This window comes from Chiloscyllium plagiosum, unplaced genomic scaffold, assembly GCF_037043375.1.
Source record: "Chiloscyllium plagiosum isolate Xiang-an unplaced genomic scaffold, Cpla_swu_hap1 HiC_scaffold_20, whole genome shotgun sequence".
NCBI lineage: Eukaryota > Metazoa > Chordata > Chondrichthyes > Orectolobiformes > Hemiscylliidae > Chiloscyllium > Chiloscyllium plagiosum.
The window spans coordinates 66,142,775-66,164,713 of record NW_028270158.1 but is presented as its reverse complement, the minus strand read 5'-3'; the positions used below and the strand labels follow the sequence as shown (position 1 = coordinate 66,164,713).

The window sequence follows — 21,939 nt, the reverse complement described above, 5'->3', positions numbered from 1 at the left end:
CCACATTAAACTCCATTTTCCACCTCTCAGCCCAGCTCTACAGCTTATCTATGTTTCTCTGTAACCTACAACATCCTTCTTCACTATCCACAACTCATCCTTCTATGCCCTCACCCAGGTCATTTATAAAAATGGAGGTTCATGGATAGAAGATTGTTCGCTCTCCTTTTCCTGAGTCTGTGACTGGCTGCGGCTGATTCTCTTGATGCTGCCCGGATTCTTAATGAACAACACCAGAGATCCAAAATCCCCAGTTACACTGACTGTCAGTTTCCCTTATTGCCTGCCAAATCTGGATTTAATCTCTGAGCTGTTGCACCTCCTCTCAGGTCTGAATGAGCTTTTTGAGTGTTAGTTGAGCTGTGAATGGTTCTCCAATTAAAGTGAGCAGTTTCTGATAGTTTTGAATGTCCATTATTACTCTTAGATAGGTAGAGGTTAAGATGTTGCTGGTAGTGTAAGGCCTTCGCATTCAAAGGCAAACAGGTTTATATGTTATACAATGGTGTGGGAATGTTTTGTATCACTGTGTCCGAGCAAACTGATGAAAAGTTGAATGGTTTTGTAATTTAGTAGGCTCCAGAATGTCTCAGTTATTGGCTCTGCAGGCTGGTGTTCATTGTTTTTGTGGGGTCTTGTTTTAGCATTGCAAGCTAAACCCTTTCTCCCCTAGGCTTGCATAATGCCTAGTCTGTCTCAGCCAGAGAGCTCAGTGAATCTTTGTTCAATGTGAATTCCACAAACTCATGTCCCAAGTTCATAGAGCTTTAGTCCAGGATATCTGATGGGAATGTTTGCCCCACCTTACAGTTCACATGTGCTATGCAAATTGGTGGTGTGGTAGATCATGGGCGGCACGGTGGCATATGGGCGGCACGGTGGCACAGTGGTTAGCACTGCTGCCTCACAGCGCCTGAGACCCGGGTTCAATTCCCGCCTCAGGCGACTGACTGTGTGGAGTTTGCACGTTCTCCCCGTGTCTGCGTGGGATTCCTCCGGGTGCTCCGGTTTCCTCCCACAGTCCAAAGATGTGCAGGTCAGGTAAATTGGCCATGCTAAATTGCCCGTAGTGTTAGGTAAGGGGTAAATGCAGGGGTATGGGTGGGTTGCGCTTCGGTGGGGCGGTGTGGACTTGTTGGGCCGAAGGGCCTGTTTCCACACTGTAAGTATCTAATCTAATCTAATCATGAGAAGGATAGCCTGAGATTACAAGAAGATGTAGACAGAATCATAGAGTCTGTACAGCATAGAAGGAGGCCATTTGGCCAATAGGGACTGCACCGACCCTCCGATGAGCATCCCACCCAGACCCAATCCCTACCCTATCCCTATAGCCCCGCATTTACCATGACTAAACCACCTAGCCTGCACATCCCTGGAAACTGTGGCAATTTAGCTTGGCCAACACACTTAATAGACTCGGCAGATCAGCTGATAGTGGCAAACGGAATTCAGTCTGGATAAATGCCAGGTGATGTACTTAAGCGAGACAACAAGGCAGAGGAATATACGATAAATGGTAGGAACCAAAGAATCACTGAGGATCAGAGGGACCTTGGTGTGAGGAAAAACTATTCACCCACATGCTTGTGGGAATTTGGAACTCTCTACCTGTGAGAGCGTAGAGGCAAAAACCCTCATGACATTTAAGAAACATTAGATCTACACTTGGGATTCCAAGGTATGCAATGCTATAGGCTAAGTTCCAGATGATGGAATTTGAATGGTTAAGTGGTTGTTTTGACCAGTGCAAACTCGATGGGTCAAAGGGCCTTTTTCTATAATGTTCTGAACTCAATGACTCTAATCCACAACCATCTTATGTGCCAGGTATGACTCCCAACAAATGGAGAGTTCCCATTGATTCCAGTTTTGCTCGAGATTCCTGATGCTACACTCAATCAAATATGGCAAGGCCAATTACTCTCCCTTTATATTTGGAATTCAACTCTTTTGTCCATGTTTGAACCATGGAGGTTCAACAAATGAGGTCAGCTTGGAACCCAAACTGAATGTCAGTGAGCAGGTTATTGCTAGGCAGGTGCTGATTGATAGCAGTGCCATTGACCTCTTGCATCATGTTGCTGATGATTTACCAATGAATTGGTAATTGGCTGGATTGGATTTCTCTTGCAATTTGTGTATAGAACTTACTGGGGCAATATTTTTGGGTAGATGCCAATGTTTTAAACTGTATGGGATGGAATGGCGTCATGGTGGCTCAGTGGTTAGCACTGCTGCCTCACAGCACCAGGGTCCCAGGTTCAATTCCAGCCTCGGGTGACTGTCTATATGGAGTTTGCACATTCTCCCTGTGTCTGTGCGGATTTCCTCCGGGTGCTCCGGTTTCCTCCCACAATCCCAAGATGTGCAGGTCAGGTGAATTGGCCAAGTTAAATTGCCCACTAGTGTTAGTGTTAGGAAGGAAATGGTTCTGGTGGGTGACTCTTCAGAGGGTCGGTGTGGACTGGTTGGTCCGAAGGACCTGTTTCCACACTGTAAGGAATCTAATCTAATCTGTACTGGAATAACTTGGCTAGGGGGACATAGCTAGTTCTGGAGCACATTTCTTCAGTATTAATGCTGGAATGTTGTCGGGGCCCATTGTCTTTGCTGTCATTATGTTATGATTGCCATCCTGCAAAAAAAGTCATAACATTTTCCAACTGAAACAAGACAATTCAAATCAATAATATATAGAAAGAAGAGAGTTTTATTATTTACATTATATTCTTTACATTACAAGGGCCTTGAATTTAAGTAAGTCCTTCCATAATTTCAGAGTGTCTCAAAGATGCCATAAATTGGTGGAATGTAGAAAGCACATCAGCCACTTGCACACAGCACTTCCCACAAACAACAGTGCAATAATGACCAGATCACTGATATGTGCTAATAGTTGTCTGGAGACAAGGAAAGCTGTTTGACAGAGTCATGGGATTTTTAACGGTTACATAGCTGGACAGATAAAGCCTTTCGTCAACAAAGAGCCAAATCTCACTGTCTCTGAATCATCAGACTCTGAACTGAAATTGCGTGAAAAGACCCTCAGGAAGTCCTGATATGTGGACCAAATAGGAATTATCTGGGTAGATGAAACTTGCTCCTTATCTCCTCAAAAAATTCTAACAGACTTGTCAGGTATGACCTCCCCTTAACAAAGCTGTGCTGACTCAGCATCTTTTCACCATGCACTTCTAAGTACAGTGCCCTACAATCTCATCCTTAATAATGGACCCTAAATCTTATGATCTATAGGTTAGGCTAACTGGCCTATAGTTTCCTGTCTTCTGTCTCCCTCCCCTCTTAAACCCTCTTAGGATTGGCATGTGGCTAGCATTGCTGCCTCACAGTACCAGGAACTGGGGTTCGATTCCACCCTTGGGTGACTGTACATGGAGTTTGCGTATTCTCCCTGTGACTGTGTGAGTTTTCTCTGGGTGCTCCAGTTATCTCCCATAGTCCAAAGATGTGCAGGTTAGTTGAATTGACCATGCTAAATTGCCCATCGTATCCAGGGATGTGCAGGCTAGGTGGAGTAGTGATGGGAAATGCAGGGTTACAGGGATAGGGTATGGGGTGGATGTGTGTGGGATGCTCTTTGGATGGTCAGTGTTGACTCTTTAGGCCAAATGGCCTGCTTCCATACTGTAGGATTCTATAATTCTAAACAGGGGCTTCACATCTTTCTGTGACATCCAGAAGGTTCCAGAAGAATTGCTCAGTAGCATTGGGTCAGGTGAATGTTCATACCATGCTGCTCAGAAGATTCAGATCCAGTGTGAGACTCCTTTCCTATGCTCCTATGTGTAAAAGAAATCTGATGTTAAAGCCGAAAATGAAAATGTTGGTTGTTCACAGCCATGCTAAAAGATCTGAAGAGAAAAGATCAGGGATTATTGAGGTGACATGATAATTGTGCAGTGGTAGCAGGGAGAACAACTCCACAAATTACAATGTTATGCCCCTCCTGCCTAGTTCCCACTGTTCTTCCCAGTGATACTGATGGTCCTGGACAATCAGTTCCATATAATGTCACTTTGGCTAAACTGTTGTATCTATTCTCAGTGTATTTCCTCTGGATTCCATTTCACAGTTTCTGACTGGAGATTTGTTACACTTTTAAGGTGAAACGAAACCTGCTCAACATCTCATACCACATTACGCAGTACACCAACATTATAGCTGATCTGAGGAAAGAGATTGAGCAGTTGAAGTTGAAGATTGAAGAACAGGGGTCAGAACGGAAAAAATCTGAGAAGGCCAATATAAGGGACATCCAAGGTAGGTTCAGGAGTTTTGGAAATGAAGAGATATTGTTTGAGGAGTGTCCAGCCTCCACAATGTATGGCCCAAAAGTATCGTAGACAAACTCATGAAGATTAAACAATTATTTATGCTAACATTTCTAAACTGTTGGTTCATTGCAAATCGGTGGAGCTCGACTGAAGATTCGGAAAGGGTTTTTTATGTGGGTGAGAACATTGTTAAACTCACACAGTCCAATATTGCTGATGTTATAGGAATCTATAACTGAACATTATATTGGATCTGTTGAGCTCTAGGGAACTAAAAACCCATGAACATTATTGGACTGGACATCTGTGTGTGAGAACCAAGGTTTGGCTCTGCAATGCCTTTGGATGGATGGTTGTAGACAGTTTGCAGATGATAAGGGTGGGGTCTGTGGAATTCCCAAGGTGACCTTCCCACTGCTCTGGAAATACAAAGCAACTTTTCATAGAATCCCTACAGTGTGGAAACATTTGGCCCAACAAGTCCACACTGACCATCTCAAGAGTTACCCATCCAGATCCATCCCCTTGCCCTATTACTCTACATTTGCCCTTGACTAATGCACCTACACACCCCTGAACACTAGGGGCTATAGAGCATGGCCAGTTCACCTAACCTGCACATTTTGGATTGTGGGAGGAAACCAGAGCACCTGGAGAAAACCCACACAGATAGTCGCCCGACACTGTAATCGAACTTGGGTCTCTGGCACTGAGGCAGCAGTGAACCACTGTGCCATCAAAATTGTTGTCATTTAGATGTCAGACTTCAATAAAGTTAGAAAACAATTTGTAAATATGAGTGAAAGGATTAAGCCAGCCGCTTTATGAAGGATTTTATAGTGTGAAGGTAGGGTCACAGCTTCATCACCACCTTCCAGTATACAGTGAAACAAGAGCTATCTTTTTACAGTTATTTTTTCATGGGATGTGGGTTTTACTAATAAGGCTGGCATTTTTTGCCTTCTCACTAATTGATCTTTCGAAGATGGTGGTGAACCACTGCAGACCGTGTGGAACAAGTATACGTAGCCGTTCAGCATAATTCAGTGACTTGTTCCACCATTTCAGGGTACAGTTACAAGCACACTGCAGTAAGTCTGGAGTCATATGTAAACCAGACCGGGTAAGGATGGAAGATTTTCTTCCCTAAAAGGTACTAAAAGTGAATGGGTCTTTTTTTAGTAATTTCATGGGACCATTGCTTCAATTCCAGATTTATTAATTGAATTTAAAATCCTGCAACTGTTATGGTGAGTTCCGAACACAGTCCTCAGAGCATTAGCTGAGGCCTCTGAATTTTGAGGCCTCTACTGTTACCACTACATCACCATCTCCAATTTTACAGGTCTAGACTTTGTGGCTTTAAAGAAACATAAGGAACAGGCTAATTTTCTCTAACCTGATATTATGCTCTTGTCCTTATATGACTTGATATTTAATTAAGAACCAGGATAGAGGTATTCTTCAAACCATGAACACTTTCCTTTATTTCGTTTATGTCCTGTCTCTCCCCCTGCCTCCCCTTGTCTTGTTTATATTGGTTTGCTGTCAGCAGAGGAGACCTATTCTATTCACACCAACAATAACACTTATTTCAAATCAATAGCTCTCCTCTCTTTCTATTAGCACTTCCTTTATCTTTTGCTCTGTGCATCCTCACACTCTGATTTAATTGCTTTTTCTTCCCTTTTGTCAACAGAATAAAAAATACTGTTTTCCTGCCCCCTTCAGTTCCAAAGAACAGTCCTATCAGACGTGAAATGTTAACTTTAACGAAAAATAATTGATATGGCTTTCTTATGGGAGTGAGCTCCACATTTCTTACAAACTTTTCCAGAAGTAATGTTTCCTGAATGGTGTGGTTTGAATTCCTACGATCCCTTTGTCCAAACCTTCCCTACCCATGGAAACAGTTTCTCTCTCTCTCTCTCTCTCTCTCTCTTTCTCTCTTTTTCTTTTTCTCTCTCTCTCTCTCGCTCTCTCTCTCTCTCTCGCTCTCTCTCTCTCTTGCTCTCTCTCTCTCTCTCTTGCTCTCTCTCTCTTACTCTCTCTCTCTTGCTCTCTCTCTCTCTCTTGCTCTCTCTCTCTCTCTCTCTTGCTCTCTCTCTCTCTCTTGCTCTCTCTCTCTCTCTCTCTCTTGCTCTCTCTCTCTCTCTCTCTCTTGCTCTCTCTCTCTCTTGCTCTCTCTCTCTCTTTCTCTCTTTCTTTCTCTCTCTCACACAGTTTTTCTCTCTCTCACACACACACACAGTTTTTTTTCTCTCTCTCTCTCTCTCTCTCTCTCCCCCACTCTCCTCTCTCCGTCTCTCTTTACCTTAAAAATTCAAAATCTTGAAACTTGAATCAAATCTCCACAACCCTTTCTATTCCACAAGCCTAGATTATAAACATAATGCAATCCCGATGACGTTCTGGTAAATCTATGATGCAATCCTTTCATTGTCAGTGAAACCTTTGTAAAGTGCATCCAGAGCTACCCACGTCTCCAGATATGCCCTGAAGGTAGGATATAACTGACTTGTCAGGTTACCTGAGTCTAGAACAGGGAAATCCCAACAGCGAGTAATGGACCTACTTCTAGGTCCAATGAATAAAGTTCTGATCTTGCTACAAATGGATGGAGCCCTGGTGAGACGTCAGTTTGTTTGAGTATTACGCATAGTTTGATCTCCTTATCTAAGGAAGGAAATACTTGCCATAGAGGGAGTTCAGCAGAGTGTCAATAGATTAATCCTTAGCTTAATCCCTGCAGGATTGTGAGGCGAGATGGACCAAAGTACACCTATTTTCAAACACTTTGATGAATCAGAGGAGATCTAATTGGAAAGTACATAATTCGTACAGTGCAAGAAGTTTTTTTCCTGTCCGATGGCTGTGGGACCAGGGGACAAAAGTCAGGATGAGGACAGCTCATTTAAAGACTGAGATGAGGAGGAATTTCTTCACGCAGAGGATGGTGAAGTTTTAGAATTCTCTGCCCCAAAGGCTTGTGAAGGCTCAGTCATTGAATGCATTCAAGACAGAAATCAACAGGTTTCTGAAAATTAATTATGTGAATGCATGTGGAGATAGAGTGGGAAAGTGGCATTGATATAGATATAGTGCATGGTATCATTGAATGGTGGAGTCGGCTCGATGGGATGAATGGCCTCCTCTTATTCCTGTTTCTATGGCCCTGGAATCTTAATTTACCCAAAAAGAGTCAAAAGTTGCATGACACCAGGTTATAGTCTGACAGGTTTGCTTGAAACCACAAGCTTTTGTAGCACTGCTCCTTCTTTAGATGAAGGCTTTGTGGTGTAACAAGGTTAGATACTTGCTGCAAGATTTAGCCTCTTTAAATTTGATTAGATTAGATTACATTACAGTGTGGAAACAGGCCCTTCGGCCCAACAAGTCCACACCGACCTGCCGAAGCGTAACCCACTCATACCCCTACATTTACCCCTTACCTAATACTACGGGCAATTTAGCATGGCCAATTCACCTAACCTGCACATTTTTGGACTGTGGGAGGAAACCGGAGCACCCAGAGGAAACCCACGCAGACACTGTAATGTAATCTAATCTGAAGAAGGGCTTATGCCCAAAACGTCGATTCTCCTGTTCCCTGGATGCTGCCTGACCTGCTGCGCTTTTCCAGCAACACATTTTCAGCTCTGATCTCCAGCATCTGCAGACCTCACTTTCTCCTCATTGCTTGATAATTGTCTGACACAAGTGTTACTTACCACTTTTCAGGAAAACTTTGATTTGCGTAGGCCTTGCTGATTTTGGGCATGGACTATTTCAGTATTTCAGGAGTGATGCTGAACATTGTACAATCATCACTGAACATCTCAACTTCTAACCTTAAGATCGAGGGAAGATCATTGGTGAAGCAGCTGAAGATAGTTGGGCCTCCTAACACTTGAAAGCCAGTCTACCATCTAAAAGGCAGAAGTCAGGGGTGTAATATGGATGCTATAAATCAGAAACAAAGACGCAGCAGGTCTGACAGTATCTGTGCAGAGAAATCAGAGTGACCCTTTCCTCAGAATTGTTCCAGCAATTTCTGTATAATGGAATATTCCTACACTTGCCTGAATGAGTGCAGCTTCAACCATGAGGCATTCCTGCAGAGATGTCCAGGAGCTGAGATGACCGACTTCCAACAACCACAACCATTTTCCAATGTCCCAAGTATAACCACTGGAGAGATTTCCTCCTGATTAAAAATGATGCCTGAGCTAAAGAGGCAGAAAAAGCATATGACCTGTGACAGATGGAGACATTTTACTGATCCAGAGATAAATGAATCAGTGTGGGGCTGGTGGTGGAAGTCTTATGTCCTTCAGCTGCAATGGCACAAAGCTGTTCCTCTGGCTTGCCTCCAGCTGACATTAGCAGGGATGTAAAATTTTCCCAGGCAACATTATCCTGCTCAGGAACCCATTTTAACCTTTCTCGAGATGGTTAGTTCACATACAAGACATAAAATCCAACTGTGTCAGGAATGTCTTTGATAGGGTAACAGACTGGTCCTTTTATATCTCAGCCAACATACAATTTTCCCAGAACATTCTTCCACGTATTTCTATGATGTTTTTGATAAATTGAAAATTTTCAGGGTATTATACAGCTATTTGTTACAGCTCAGTCAGTTAGACTGATTGATCAGTTATCAGTGACAACCAGAGTTGTAGATAGCTGTTTGGCTTAGCTCAGCAGTCAGATCACTGGATCAGAAGAGAGCATCAGCTCGATTTCAATGACATTGCTAGAGGTGACTAATTATTGCATTGAGTCACTGGTAGTCCTTGTGATTATGCAGATTGTGTGGTACCTGTGTTTTCAAATACAGAGTAGATGTTTTGGGTCAAGACCTTGATTAGAATTGGTGCTGGGCCAACATTGATCTGAAAACTTGTTAATTCTGTTTCTCTCTCCACGGATTACTGCCAGAACTGCTGAGTTTATGAAGCACTTTCTGTTTTGATTTTGCACCTCCCAGGATCTGTGGTATCTTGCTGTCATAATTGATTGAATCAGGGGTATTTCGCTCGCCCTCCCGAAATTTCACATCTGAACATTAAAGATGTTAGCTGCGCTGAGAAATATTAGACAAAAATTAAAGTTAGTTCTGGTAGATTAAGACTACAATAATTTTCCAACCAAAATTGTTTGGCAAGATTCAGTAGTAACATTTTAAAATAATATGTTAATATAAATAATTCATAATGAAGCAGAGGGTTTTAAAAAAATTGGAGAATATACCTGGACTAAGGAAATAAAAATTTTTACAAATAACAATTTATTCCATTTCTTTCCCTGTATCTTTCAATATTTGTGCCTGGGTCTTGGATTAAAATGCAGTGAGATCTGGAAATTCCTGATGGCTGGCATGATTTGAATCAAGTATTCCCAATCCAGTTCCTCTACTGAGCACAGGCTGGAACATGAGCCATCTCATAAATTGGGCACACGTTAACATTAAATTGCTAATCTCATGAAAAGTTGCTCTATGCACATAATAATCATGTACAACATACTGAAACACATTAGGAACAATGAAGTGATTGAATCAATCTGACTCCAACATTACCTGACTTGAGAATATGTAGCTTAGTGTCCAACCAGTAATGTAGAACATTGTTTGTTACTCAGTGCTGAGCATCTTAAACTTGATGACTAAAGAAATTAATTGGAAAGGTTCAGCGCAGATTGTATTTTTCTCTTAACATGGGATGTGGGCATCTTGGCTGGGTCTGTATTTGTACTTGCCCCTAATTGCCAGGTAGAGGTGGCAGTAAGCTGGCTTCTTGAACCACTGCAGACTGCATAGTGTAAGAACTCCCACGGTGTTGACAGGGATTTATTCCATATATTTGAAGGGGTTTAGTCTGGTCCATAACAACAAACGTGCGCACACACACAAAATACACATGGACAGTGGGGAGAGAACAAGAAAGATGTTCAGTGGTTTTTCTCCACACAGCATGGTGGCTCAATGGTTAGCATTGCTGCCTCACAGTGCCAGGGACCTGGGTTTGATTCCAGCCTCAGGAGACTGTATGGGTGGAGTTTGCACATTCTTCCCTGTGTCCATGTGTGTTTGCTCTGGTTTCCTCCCACAATCCAGAGATGTGCAGGTTCGCTGAATTGGCCATGCTAAATTGCCTATAGATTTTAGGAATGTGTAAGTTAGGGGTAAATGTAGGGGATGGGTCTGCATAGGTGACTCTTCAGAGGGTCAGTGTGGACTTGTTGGGCCATTTGGCCTGTTTCCACACTGTAGGGATTCTATAAAATGAAAGTCCATTAAGTTTTTTTTTGCTGATATTTATAGTCATAGACTCATACAGCGTGAAAACAGACACTTCAGTCTAACCATGCCGACTATAATCCCAAGATAAACTAGTCCCACCTGCCTGCATTTGGCCCATATTCCTCCAAACATTTCTTATTCATGTACTTATCCAATTGTCTTTTAAATGTTGTAACTGCAGCAACCTCCAATCCTTCCTATGGAAGTTTATTCCACACATAATCCATTCTCTGTTTAAAAAGGTTGTCCCTCATGTCTATTTTAAATCTTTCTCCTCTAGAGAAAAAACACCTATCACTCACCTTATCTATATTCCTCAATATTTTATAAACCTCTATAAGGTCACCCTTCAACCTTCTACACTCCAATGAGAAAAGTCTCAGCCTATCCAGCCTCTCCTTATAACTCAAACTCCGTTCCCAACAACATCCTGGTAAATCTCTCCAGCTTAATACTATCTTTCCTATAAAAGAACTGGATACAGTACTTCAGAAGAGGCATCATCAATGTCCTGTACAACCTCAACATGATATCACAACTCCTACACTCAATGGTCTGAGCAATGAAGGCAAGCGTGCTAAATGCCTTAACTAGTCTTTCTACATGTGATACAAACTTCAAAGAACTATGCACCTGAACCCCTGTTCTACAATACTATCCAGGGTCTATGGTTAAATGTAGAAGTCCTGCCCTTGTTTATTTGACCAAAATGAAATATCTCGCATTTATCCAAATTAAACTCCATCTGCCACTCCTCAACACATTGACCCAATTGATCAAGATCTATTTGTAATCTTAGATAACCTTCTTCACTGTCTACCATGCCACTAATTTTAGCCTTATCTACAAATTTACCAAACATGCCTTTTATATTCTCATCGAAATACTTTACATAAATGACCAACAAAAATGACCCAGCAGCAATCCTTCCTGACTTTCCTTCTTCAGGTATTTCCAATAGTTTGCAAAAGGTGCAGGGTGACTGGTTCACTTGAAAAACATCACTGATTTATCAATTAAAAGTCACATAGAATTGAATTTATTGTCACGTATACCAAGGCACAGTGAAAAGCTTTGTCTTGCGAGCAATACAGATAGATCATATAGTTAAATAGCATGGATAAGTAAATAATAGGTAAACAGCAAGGTAAACAGGGAGGTTGGCCTTTGTGATTGTCCAGGCCAAGTTCACCACTCTCTGTAACCATCTCCGATCTTGAATGGTACAGTTGCCATACCAGGTAGTAATGCATCCAGACAGAATGCTCTCGATGATGCACCTCTAAAGGTTGGCAAGGGTATTCACCGTCATGCCAAATTTTCTCAGCTGCCTGTTGTTGGGCCTTTGTAACCAGTGTGTCCACATGAAAAGTCCAAGAAAGCTTGTTGTTGATAACCACTCCCAGGAGCTTGACACTCTCCACTCATTCCACTTCTGTGCTGTTAATGTGTAGGGGGGGCATGAGTAACATCCCGCCAAAAGTCCTTGGTTTTACTGGCATTGAGAGCTAGGTTGGTTGCAGTGCACTATTTTTCCATAGAAATATAGAAAATTGGACTGGGGTAGACCATTCAAACTTTCATGCCTGCTTAATTGAAAATGTGATCATGGCTGATTATCCAACTCAATACTCTGTTCCCACTTCCTTCCTCATAGCCCCAAGTGCTATATCCAACTATTTCTTGAAATCACACAACATTTTGGCATCAACTACTTTCTAAGGCAGAGAATTCTACAGAGTCAAAACTTTCTGGTGGAAGAAGTTTTTCCTCATCTCAGTCCAAAATGGCCTACATTATTTCCTTCAACTGTGACCCCTGTTTCAAGAACATCCTTCCTGTTTATCCTGACTAGTCCTGTTTGAAGTTTAGGAGTTTCCATAAGATACCCCCTCCACTTTTCTTTGTCCTGACCACTCCAGATTTTCTTCCTACATCAGTCCTGCTGACCTAGGACCTTGCAACCTTTGTTGAACATTCTTCATAGCCAGAGCATCCTTCCTCAGATAATGAAACTTACATACAGTCCTGCAGGTGTGGTCTTATTCTTATTCATTCATTGGATAAGAGTGTTGCTGGCTAGGCTAGCATTTATTGCCTATCCCTAATTGCACAGAGCACAATTGAGCATTAACCACATTGCTGTGGGTCTGGAGTCACATGTAGGCCAGACCAGCTTACAATGGCACTTTCCTTCCCTAAAAGGACATGAGTGACCCAGATGTGTTTTTCTGACACTCAACAATGGTCATCGTTAGACTCTTAATTCCAGATATTTGTTGAATTCAAGTTCCATCATCTGTCATGGTTGGATTCAAACCTGGGTCCCCAGAACATTACCTTCTTCTCACTAAGGCCCTGCACAATTGCAGTAAGACATCTTTGCTCCTGTTCTGAAATCCTCTCACTATGAAAGCCCACATACCACCGATCTTCTTTGCCACCTGCTGCACCTGCATATTTACTTTCAGCGACTGGTGTACAATAATACCCAGGTCTCATTGAATTTCCTCTTTCTATCAACATTAAGATAATAATCTGCCTTCCTGTTTTCCTAACCAAAGTTTCCTAACCAACATTTAACTCCACATTTATTCACATTATACTTCATCTGACGTGCATTTACCTTCTCACTTAGCTTACCCAAATCAGACTGACGCATCTCTGCATCTTTAGAATTATAGAATTTCTACAGTGTGGAAGCCAAGGCATTCAGTCCATCAAGTCCACACTGACCCTGTGAAGAGCATCCCATCCAGACACACAGACCCCTCACACCCTCACCCCTCCAAATCCCTGTAACCCTGTATTTTACATGGCTAATCCAACTAATCTGTGCAACCTGGGCAGTATGGGCGATTTAACTTGGCCAATCCACCTAACCTGCACATCTTTGGACTGTGGGAGGAACCCCACACAGACACAGGGAGAATGTGCAAACTCCACGCAGACAGTCACCCTCTATCAGTCATCTTCTATCAGTTCACCCTCCCACTCAGTTTTGTCCAGCTTACTGCAATTACTGAAGGAAAAATGAACTCATTCTCTACAAGTTTAATGTTAGACTCAGGGAAACAGTGCCAGAACTACTTCTCTGTAACGTGTTCCCAGCACCAAGCTGTTCAGGTACCTGACAGCCAAACGTATGGTTGACAAGCAAAAGGCCATTGCCATCAGTAACTGATCATCAGTCCATAGATCAATCAACTTCTTGTTGCCACCCTTTACACACAACTTCTTGAATTCAATTCATTGGCAATCATTTCAGTGTGATGTGATGCCTTTGGATGAAGTAACAAGACAAGAATGACAGGATGCAAGGAAGCTCAGAGGAACAAAGAAACCTTGGGGTACCCACAGAACCCTGAAGGTAGCAGGGCAGGTTAATAAGGTAGTTAAGAAGACATACAAGACTTTATCAGTCAAGACATCGATTACAAGACCTGGGGGGATGGAGTTATGTTGGATCTGTAAAGGACTTTGGTTAGGTCAGAGATTAGGTACTGTGTACAATTCTGATCTCTATACTATGAGAAGGATGTGATCACGCTGGAGAAGGTTCAGAAGAGTTTCACTAGGTTATTATTTGGGATGGAGCATTTCATTACGAAGAGTGGCTGGATAAGGTTGGGCTGTTTTCTTCAGAGCAGAGAAGGTTGATTCTGTATTAATTATGACTTGTTCAAATAGCTGTATAAATGAAATCCTCGCCATGAGTGTTTGAATACATGCTTTCAAAACATGGATTTTAAATCAGTTCTTTCTCATTTCTATCCACAATTCTCAAAAACAAAATAACAAGACCCAGACTTGTATATAGCTGGTCCGTAGTATCCATGTGGTTGTTCCACAGTATTTATGTGGTTGGTGGGCTGTGTTTATATGGTCATTATACTATATTTATATATGGATTGTTCACTACTTATTTAGTTCATGCATGATTCAAATGGCTGTTCCATAATATGGCTAGCTCACAGTATTTACAAGTCATTATGCCATAATATGTGTTTCATCAATGTGTATTTGGTATAACGCGATTGACAAATTGGGCATGCACTTTCTAAAGCATGAACTTTTAAAATATTTGTTGGCTATAACATAATTACATTGCAACACTTTAAATGCTGTTTCTAAAGCCTGATTTTTCTATAATGTAGGGTTACACAAGTTCGCTACCATCGTGTTATAGAGGAACTGGTTATCCCATTGCATTTATGTATTTAGTCCCCTGTATTTATTTGGCTAGACAACATATTACCAGTTTAAGGTATTTATATATGTTGAGACCATCACTATTTTCTTTTCGTTTTGGTTTGAAACTGTGAGTTGAGGTTAAGACTTGAACTTTGAACAGCTACTTGTTTTAAAGGAGAAGAGAACAAAGGCAAATGCTTGTTGTTAGGAACCAGCCTGAAAGGCAATGCAACTTAACTACTATTCTGCAGAGACAAAATAAATCAGCACTGAGCTGTTGCTATGCTCAGGGTTGGCAGCTGGTCAGAAGTTGAAATGGTCAATCAAAGGAGGATCAGTGTTAACCAGTCAACCAAAGGGAATGTTGATTGGAAAAAAAAACAATTCTGACACCACTTTTGCAGAAGACAGAGTGATTTTGAGGAGCTTCTAGGCTGGCCGCTCTGTTTTTGCCTCAATAGTTTTCTCTCCAGAAATCAAGTTGTTAAATGTTCTGAGAAAAGAAGTCTAGTGTGTAATAAACAAATATTCCTTGGAGTCTTGCCAAAAAAAAGGAAAAAAATCATAGAGGTTGTGTTGGAGCTGTACAGAAACTTCAGTTGGGCCTTAGCTGAAATACTATGTTCAGTTTGGTCACCAGAATATAGGAAGACTATGATTGCACTGGAGCAGGAAAAGATGAAATTCATCAGGATGATTCCTTGGATAAGGCACTTTAGCTATGAAAAGGGGCTGAATAGTTTTATTTTGAATTGGGAAGGCTGAGAGGGAATTGTATAAGATTTTAAAGGACATGGACAGGATGGAAAAAGAAACAGCGGATCTCTTTTGACGAAGGGCCAATAAAAAGGGATATAGTTTTCAGGCGAAAGGCAAAAGGTTTAGAGGAAAAATGGTGGTGGGAATCTGGGAAGGTAGTTGAGGCAAGAAATCTCACAACCTTTAAAAGGTACCTGGATGAACACTTGAAACATCACAATAATCAAGGCTATGGGACAAGTACTGAAAGTAGGACTAGTGTAGAGTTGGAGAAGCATTTGTTGATGCAGAACCAATGGGCATCTTCTGTACTTGGATTCTGTGATTAAATAGTTGGTCCACAACATTTAAATGTCTGGTCCTCAGTATTTGTATATTGTTTCACTCTATTTATATATGGCTTGTCCACTGCACTTATATGTTTAGACCAATGGATTTATCTATTTCAACAGCTAATCCATAGGATTTATATAATTGTTCCACTATATGTATATGATGGTCCACTGCGTTTATGCGATTGGTTTACAGCATCTATATGCTTAGACCACTGTATTTATATACCTGGACAAGAATATGTGTATGGCAAGTCTACAGTATTAATATGGCTGTCCCATTGTATTTAAATAACTGTTAAACTATTTATATGATTAGAGGGAGCAATCTACTGAAGTATTAATATTGTTGGATCCTGGTATTTTTAGGGTAGCCCACAGTATTTATATGGTTGGTGTGGAAGCCATTTTCTTGGCAGTGGCTTCCCTCCTGATTAAGGACCCATTTTGCTAAAGTGCCCCTCACCCAGGACAACAATAGTACTTGGCGTGTAGCTCTGTCTCACAGCCTCCCGCACATAGCTTAGGTCCTCTCTCACAAAGATGTAATGTGGATGTGTAGCTTATCTATTCAAAGACGTCTCAACCTGCCTGCTAGCTGCTTTCTCAATGTGATGTATTGCTGGTGTGTATATGGCTTAATTATTCAAAGGTGCCTCCTCTTGTCAATTAACTTCTCTCTCTCTACAATGTATTGCTAACATGTGTTGTTTCTCTAATTAAGGACATCTGTCCTACATTTGATGCGGATTCCTGTGACAAATGTTAGGTGATAACTTTCACTCCTGTCCACTTGTGGAATGCGTAGCATCAATTACGGCTGACCCCGAAAGCTGACCTTTGATTCAGTACCTCCTCGGACCATCCTGACTCTTTGTAATTAATGGTCAGCCTGTGTCTCAGCCCGTGTTTTGTTCTGTATATAATCCTGTAACTATCTGCTGTACTTTGAAGTTCTGCTGTGCCATACTTAGGACACTGGTCTCCCCATGATACATTGTGTAATAAACTGGTTAATGCTTAAGGTCTGCCTTCAGAGATTTTCTTCAACAGTTGGTCTACTATTTTTGAATGGTTATATGGCTGCTCTGCATTATCTATGTGGCTAATCCACACTGTTTTCATGTCTTGGTTGAATGACTTCCAGGAAGTTGACAATGTTATGGATAGGTTCTTTTCAAGCTCTGCCTGAAATCAACAGACACACTACATTTGCCTTGATTTGAAATCACCTCTCATTCTTCTAAGTTCTAAGAAATAGAGTTCCAACCTTTGCTCATAAGACAATCCATCTACACTGGGGATCATCCTTGTGAACTTTCTGGATCTGCCTTCAAAGAAATAATATATTTCCTTAAATAAGGGGATTAAAACTAATCACAGTACTCAAATGTTGCCTGGCCCCCAGATCATTCTCTTCAGCCCAGTGTCCTCCTGTCAGAGCTCTGAGCTTTGGAATGGTACTAGAGCAGGAGAGTAGTTACAGGAGTGAGGAACCACTGGCAGATACATTAATTTCTGATAAGAGTTCTTTCTTAGAGCCATGAGTCCAACAGTACAGAAGAGGCCCTTTGGCCATCAAAACTGCATTGACTATCTGCCATAGCCTTGAATGTTCTGATATTTCAATTGATTTGGAAATGCAGGTGTTGGACTGGGGTGTACAAAGTTAAAAATTACACAACACCAGGTTATAGTCCAACAGGTTTAATTGGAAGCTCTAGCTTTCAGAGCGCTGCTCCTTCAACAACCTGGTATTGTGTGATTTTTAACTCTGACATTTCGTGTGTACTTTTTAAACATTGTGAACTTTCCCACCATTGTCATAGCCAGTCATACCTAGAAGAGAGTGAAGTAGAAAGTTGGAAAGACTTCACTGACTTATTAACAGTTATCTTTATCTGCTGCATATTATGATATGACTGGAAATCCAAAGGTTGATGTTAAGAAGGAGGATATGCTGAAAACTTTGAAAAACATAAGGATAGATAAGTCCCATGAGCCAGATGGGTTATACCCAAGGATATTACAGGAAGTGAGGGAAGAGGTTGCTGCCCTTTTGGCGATGATCTTTGCATCCTCGCTGTCCACTGGAGTAGTACCAGAAGGTTGTTCAAGAAAGGGAAGAGTGATAATCCTGGGAAGTACAGACCAGTCAGTCTTAGGTCTGTGGTGGGCAAATTATTGGAGAGGATTTTGAGAGACAAGATTTATGATTACTTGGAAGACCATAGCTTGATTAGAGATATTCAGCATGGCTTTGTGAGGGGCAGGACATGCCTCACAAACCTTATTAAATTCTTTGAGGATGTGAAAACTTACATTGCAGAGGGTAGAGCAGTGGATGTGGTGTACATGGTTTTTAGCAAGGTGTTTGATAAGGTTCTTCATGGTAGCCTCATTCAGAAAATAAGGAGGCTAGGGTTTCAGAGAAATCTGGCTATCTAGATACAGAATTGGCTGTCCCATAGAATATAGAGGGTGGTGGTTGATGGAAATTATTCAGCCTGGAGCTCAGTGACCAGTGGTGTTCTGCATGGACCTCTGCTCTTTGTGATTTTCATAAAATGATTTGAATGAGGAAGTGGAAGGGTGAGTTAGTAAGTTTGCCAATGACATAAAGGTTTGTGGAATTATGGATAGTATGGAGGGCTGTTGCAGGATTCTTGGCAGTGTGGAGGAACAGAGGAATCTTGGTGTCCATGTCCATTGATCCCTCAAAGTTGCCACCTAAGTTGGTAGGTTGTTAAGAAGGCACATGGTGTGTTGCTTTCATTAGCAGGAGATTGAGTTTAAGAGCTGCTAGGTTATGCTGTAGCTCTATAGAACCCTGATTAGATTGCACTTGGAATATTGTGTTCAGTTCTGGTTGCCTCATTATAGGAAGGATGTAGAAGCTTTAGAGAGTGTGCAGAGGAGATTTACCGCAATGCTGCCTGGACTGGAGAGCATGTCTTATGAAGAAATGTTGTGGCTTTTCTCACTGAGAGATGATTTGATAGAGGTGTATAAGATGATGAGGCATAGCCAGGGACATTTTCCATGGCGGAAATGGTTCTCACGTGGGGGGAATAATTTTAAGATGATTGGAGGAAGGTTTAGGGGAGATGCCAGAGGTTGGTTCTTTACACAGAGAGTGGTGAGCGTGTGGAATGCACTGCCAGTGGGATCAGTAGAGTCAGATCCATTAGGGACATTTAAGCGACTCTTGGATAGATGTATGGAAGACAGTACAATATAGATTAGTTTGATCTTCGAGTGGGATAAAAGGTTGACATAGCATTGAGGGCTGAAAGGCCTGTACTGTGCTGTACTGTTCTGTACTGTTCTGTGTTCTATGTTCAAAGGTAATGCAGGGAACAGACTGGATTCCATGTGCTCTGTCTCCATCTCCTCTCTGCTGAACAGTGATACTGAAAAAGAAAAACCTGTTCGGTGACTGTTCTTTTTGTGCAATTTATTTAAAAATTGGAGGTGTAGTGGATAGCGAAGAAGGTTACCTCAGATTACAACAGGATCTTGATCAGATGGGCCAATGAGCTGAGAAGTGGCAGAAGGAGTTTAATTCAGGTAAATGCAAGGTGCTGCATTTTGGGAAAGCAACTCTTAGCAGGACTTATACACTTAATGGTAAGGCCCTAGGGAGAGTTGCTAAACAAAGAGACCTTGGAGTGTGGGGTCATAGCTCCTTGAAAGTGCAGTCGCAGGTAGATAGGATAGTGAAGAGGATGTTTGGTATGCTTTCTTTTATTAGTAAGAGTATTGAGTACAGGAGTTAGGAGGTCATGTTACGGCTGTACAGGACATTGGTTAGGCCACTGTTGAAATATTGTGTGCAATTCTGGTCTCCTTCCTATCGGAACGATGTTGTGAAACTTGAAAGGGTTCAGAAAAGATTTAGAAGGATGTTGCCAGGGTTGGAGGATTTGAGCTATAGGGAGAGGCTGAACAGGCTGGGGCTGTTTTCCCTGGAGCGTCGGAGGCTGAGGGGTGACCTTATAGAGGTTTACAAAATCATGAGGGGCATGGATAGGATAAATCGACAAAGTCTTTTCCCTGGGGTTGGAGAGTCCAGAACTAGAGGGCATAGGTTTAGGGTGAGAGGGGAAAGATATAAAAAATTCCTAAAGGGTGACTTTTTCTCAGAGGGTGGTACGTGTATGGAATGAGCTGCCAGAGGAAGTGGTGGAGGCTGGTACAATTGCAACATTTAAGACTCATTTGGATGGGTATCTGAATAGGAAGGAAGAGTTTGGAGGGATATGGGCCGGGTGCTGGCAGGTGGGACTAGATTGGGTTGGGATATCTGGTCAGCATGGATGATTTGGACCGAAGGGTCTGTTTCCATGCTGTACATCTCTATGACTCTATAAAAAAAGTCATAAATTGTTTTGTATTTTTATTGATGGACAGTGTTTATGGAACTGCACAGAACATAGAAACTTCTCTCCCTCATTAATCAGAAAACAGAATACGACAAATACTTTTCTGATCATGTCACCTCATCTCAAGGTGTTTTTTGAACTCTTAAATTTGAGATTTGCCTGATTTGGAATCATAGCACAATTTAAAAAAACACAAAAATCATGAAACGGTATGAAATTAGAAAATTGACTATACATTTGGCTAATGCTGCATTGTAGCTGTTCATGTATTTTGATTTGTATTAGAGTAGACAATGGAACATGGTATGCTTGAGATAGATGTAAATATTTGTTATTAAATGTATAGACTTCAGCCACAGAAAAGTTAAAAGTTTTATCAAATATACCTGAGTAATTTTAATACTTATAAACTAAAACGGTGAAATAGGTTTTTATCTACCTTTTTTATTCAATCATGGGATGTGAACATCACTGGCTAGGCCAGGATTTTTTCCCCATCCCGAGTTGCCCTTGAGAAGGTGATGGTGAGCTGCCTTCTTGAACTATTACAATCCATGTGTTGTAGGTGCTCTGAGGGAGGGAATTCCAGATTTTGGCCCAGCTACAGTGAAGGAACAGCAATATACTTGCAAGTCAGTATGGTGAGTGGCTTGCAGGAGAACCTCCAAGCAGTGGTATTGATCTGCTGCTCTTGTCCCTCTCAATGGAATTGTGTGTAGGTTTGAAATGAGCTAAGAATTTTTGGTGAATTTCTGCAGTGCATCTTGTGGATGGTACGCACTGCTGCTACTAAGCATTGATGGTGGAAGGTATAATGGAGGGTGTGGTGGACGATGTGATGGTGTATGTGGTGCCAATGAAATGGTGTGCTTTGCTGTGAATGATGTCAAGTGTTGTTGAAGCTGCAGTCATCCAGGCAAGTGGAGAGTATTCCATCACACTCCTGACTTGTGCTTTGTGAATGGTAGACAGGCTTTGAAGAGTCAGGTGGTGAGTTATTTGTTGCACTATTCCTAGCCTCTGAACTGCTGCTGTTGCCACAGTATTTATTTGGCTAGTCCTGTTCAGGTTCTGATCAATGGTAACCTCCAGGATGTTGGTAGTCAGAGATTCAGTGATGGTAATGCTATTGTTATGTAACGGGGCGGTGGTTAGATAGTCTCTTATTGAAAATGGTCATCACTTGGTATTTGACTAGCACCTCTGTTACTTTGCCATCTTCAATTGAAAAGGAGCCATGGTCTTAAAATTAAGGGAAGATTGAATGCAAGAAAGTAGTGGTGGTAATGGCATTAGCTCGTTATGTACATGCTGAGGCTAATGTCATCAAGCCACCACAACAGCTGAATGAATTTAAATTCAATCAATAAAATCTGAAATTGAAAGCTGTCTCAATAATGGTGACCATAAAAATCAATGTAATTCACTCATATCCTTTAGGGAAAGATATCTATCATCCTTAATGTAGAAATGCTCATGATGCGACTTCCAGCCAATCCAGAGGTCAAGGCTAATGTTCTGTGAATGTAAGTTCAATTCCCATTTCAGCACTTGGTGGAACTTGAGTTCAGGAATTAAAAGCTCATCTCAGTAATGGAGACCATGAAACTATTATTGATTATTGTAAAACCTCATCTAATTCACTAATCTCCTTCAGGAAAGGA

General features: G+C 41.5%; 1 protein-coding gene across 2 annotated transcripts in view; it reads left to right on the top strand.

Moving 5' to 3' along the window:
* Nucleotides 1–21,939, top strand: part of LOC122560470 (kinesin-like protein KIF19) — a 332,615-nt gene that overhangs the window by 154,497 nt on the left and 156,179 nt on the right. For both annotated transcript variants that reach the window (XM_087998033.1, XM_087998034.1), the window contains one exon: nucleotides 4,128–4,284. In XM_087998033.1, the coding sequence (XP_087854159.1) occupies nucleotides 4,128–4,284 (157 nt within the window). The remainder of the gene's footprint in view (nucleotides 1–4,127; nucleotides 4,285–21,939) is intronic.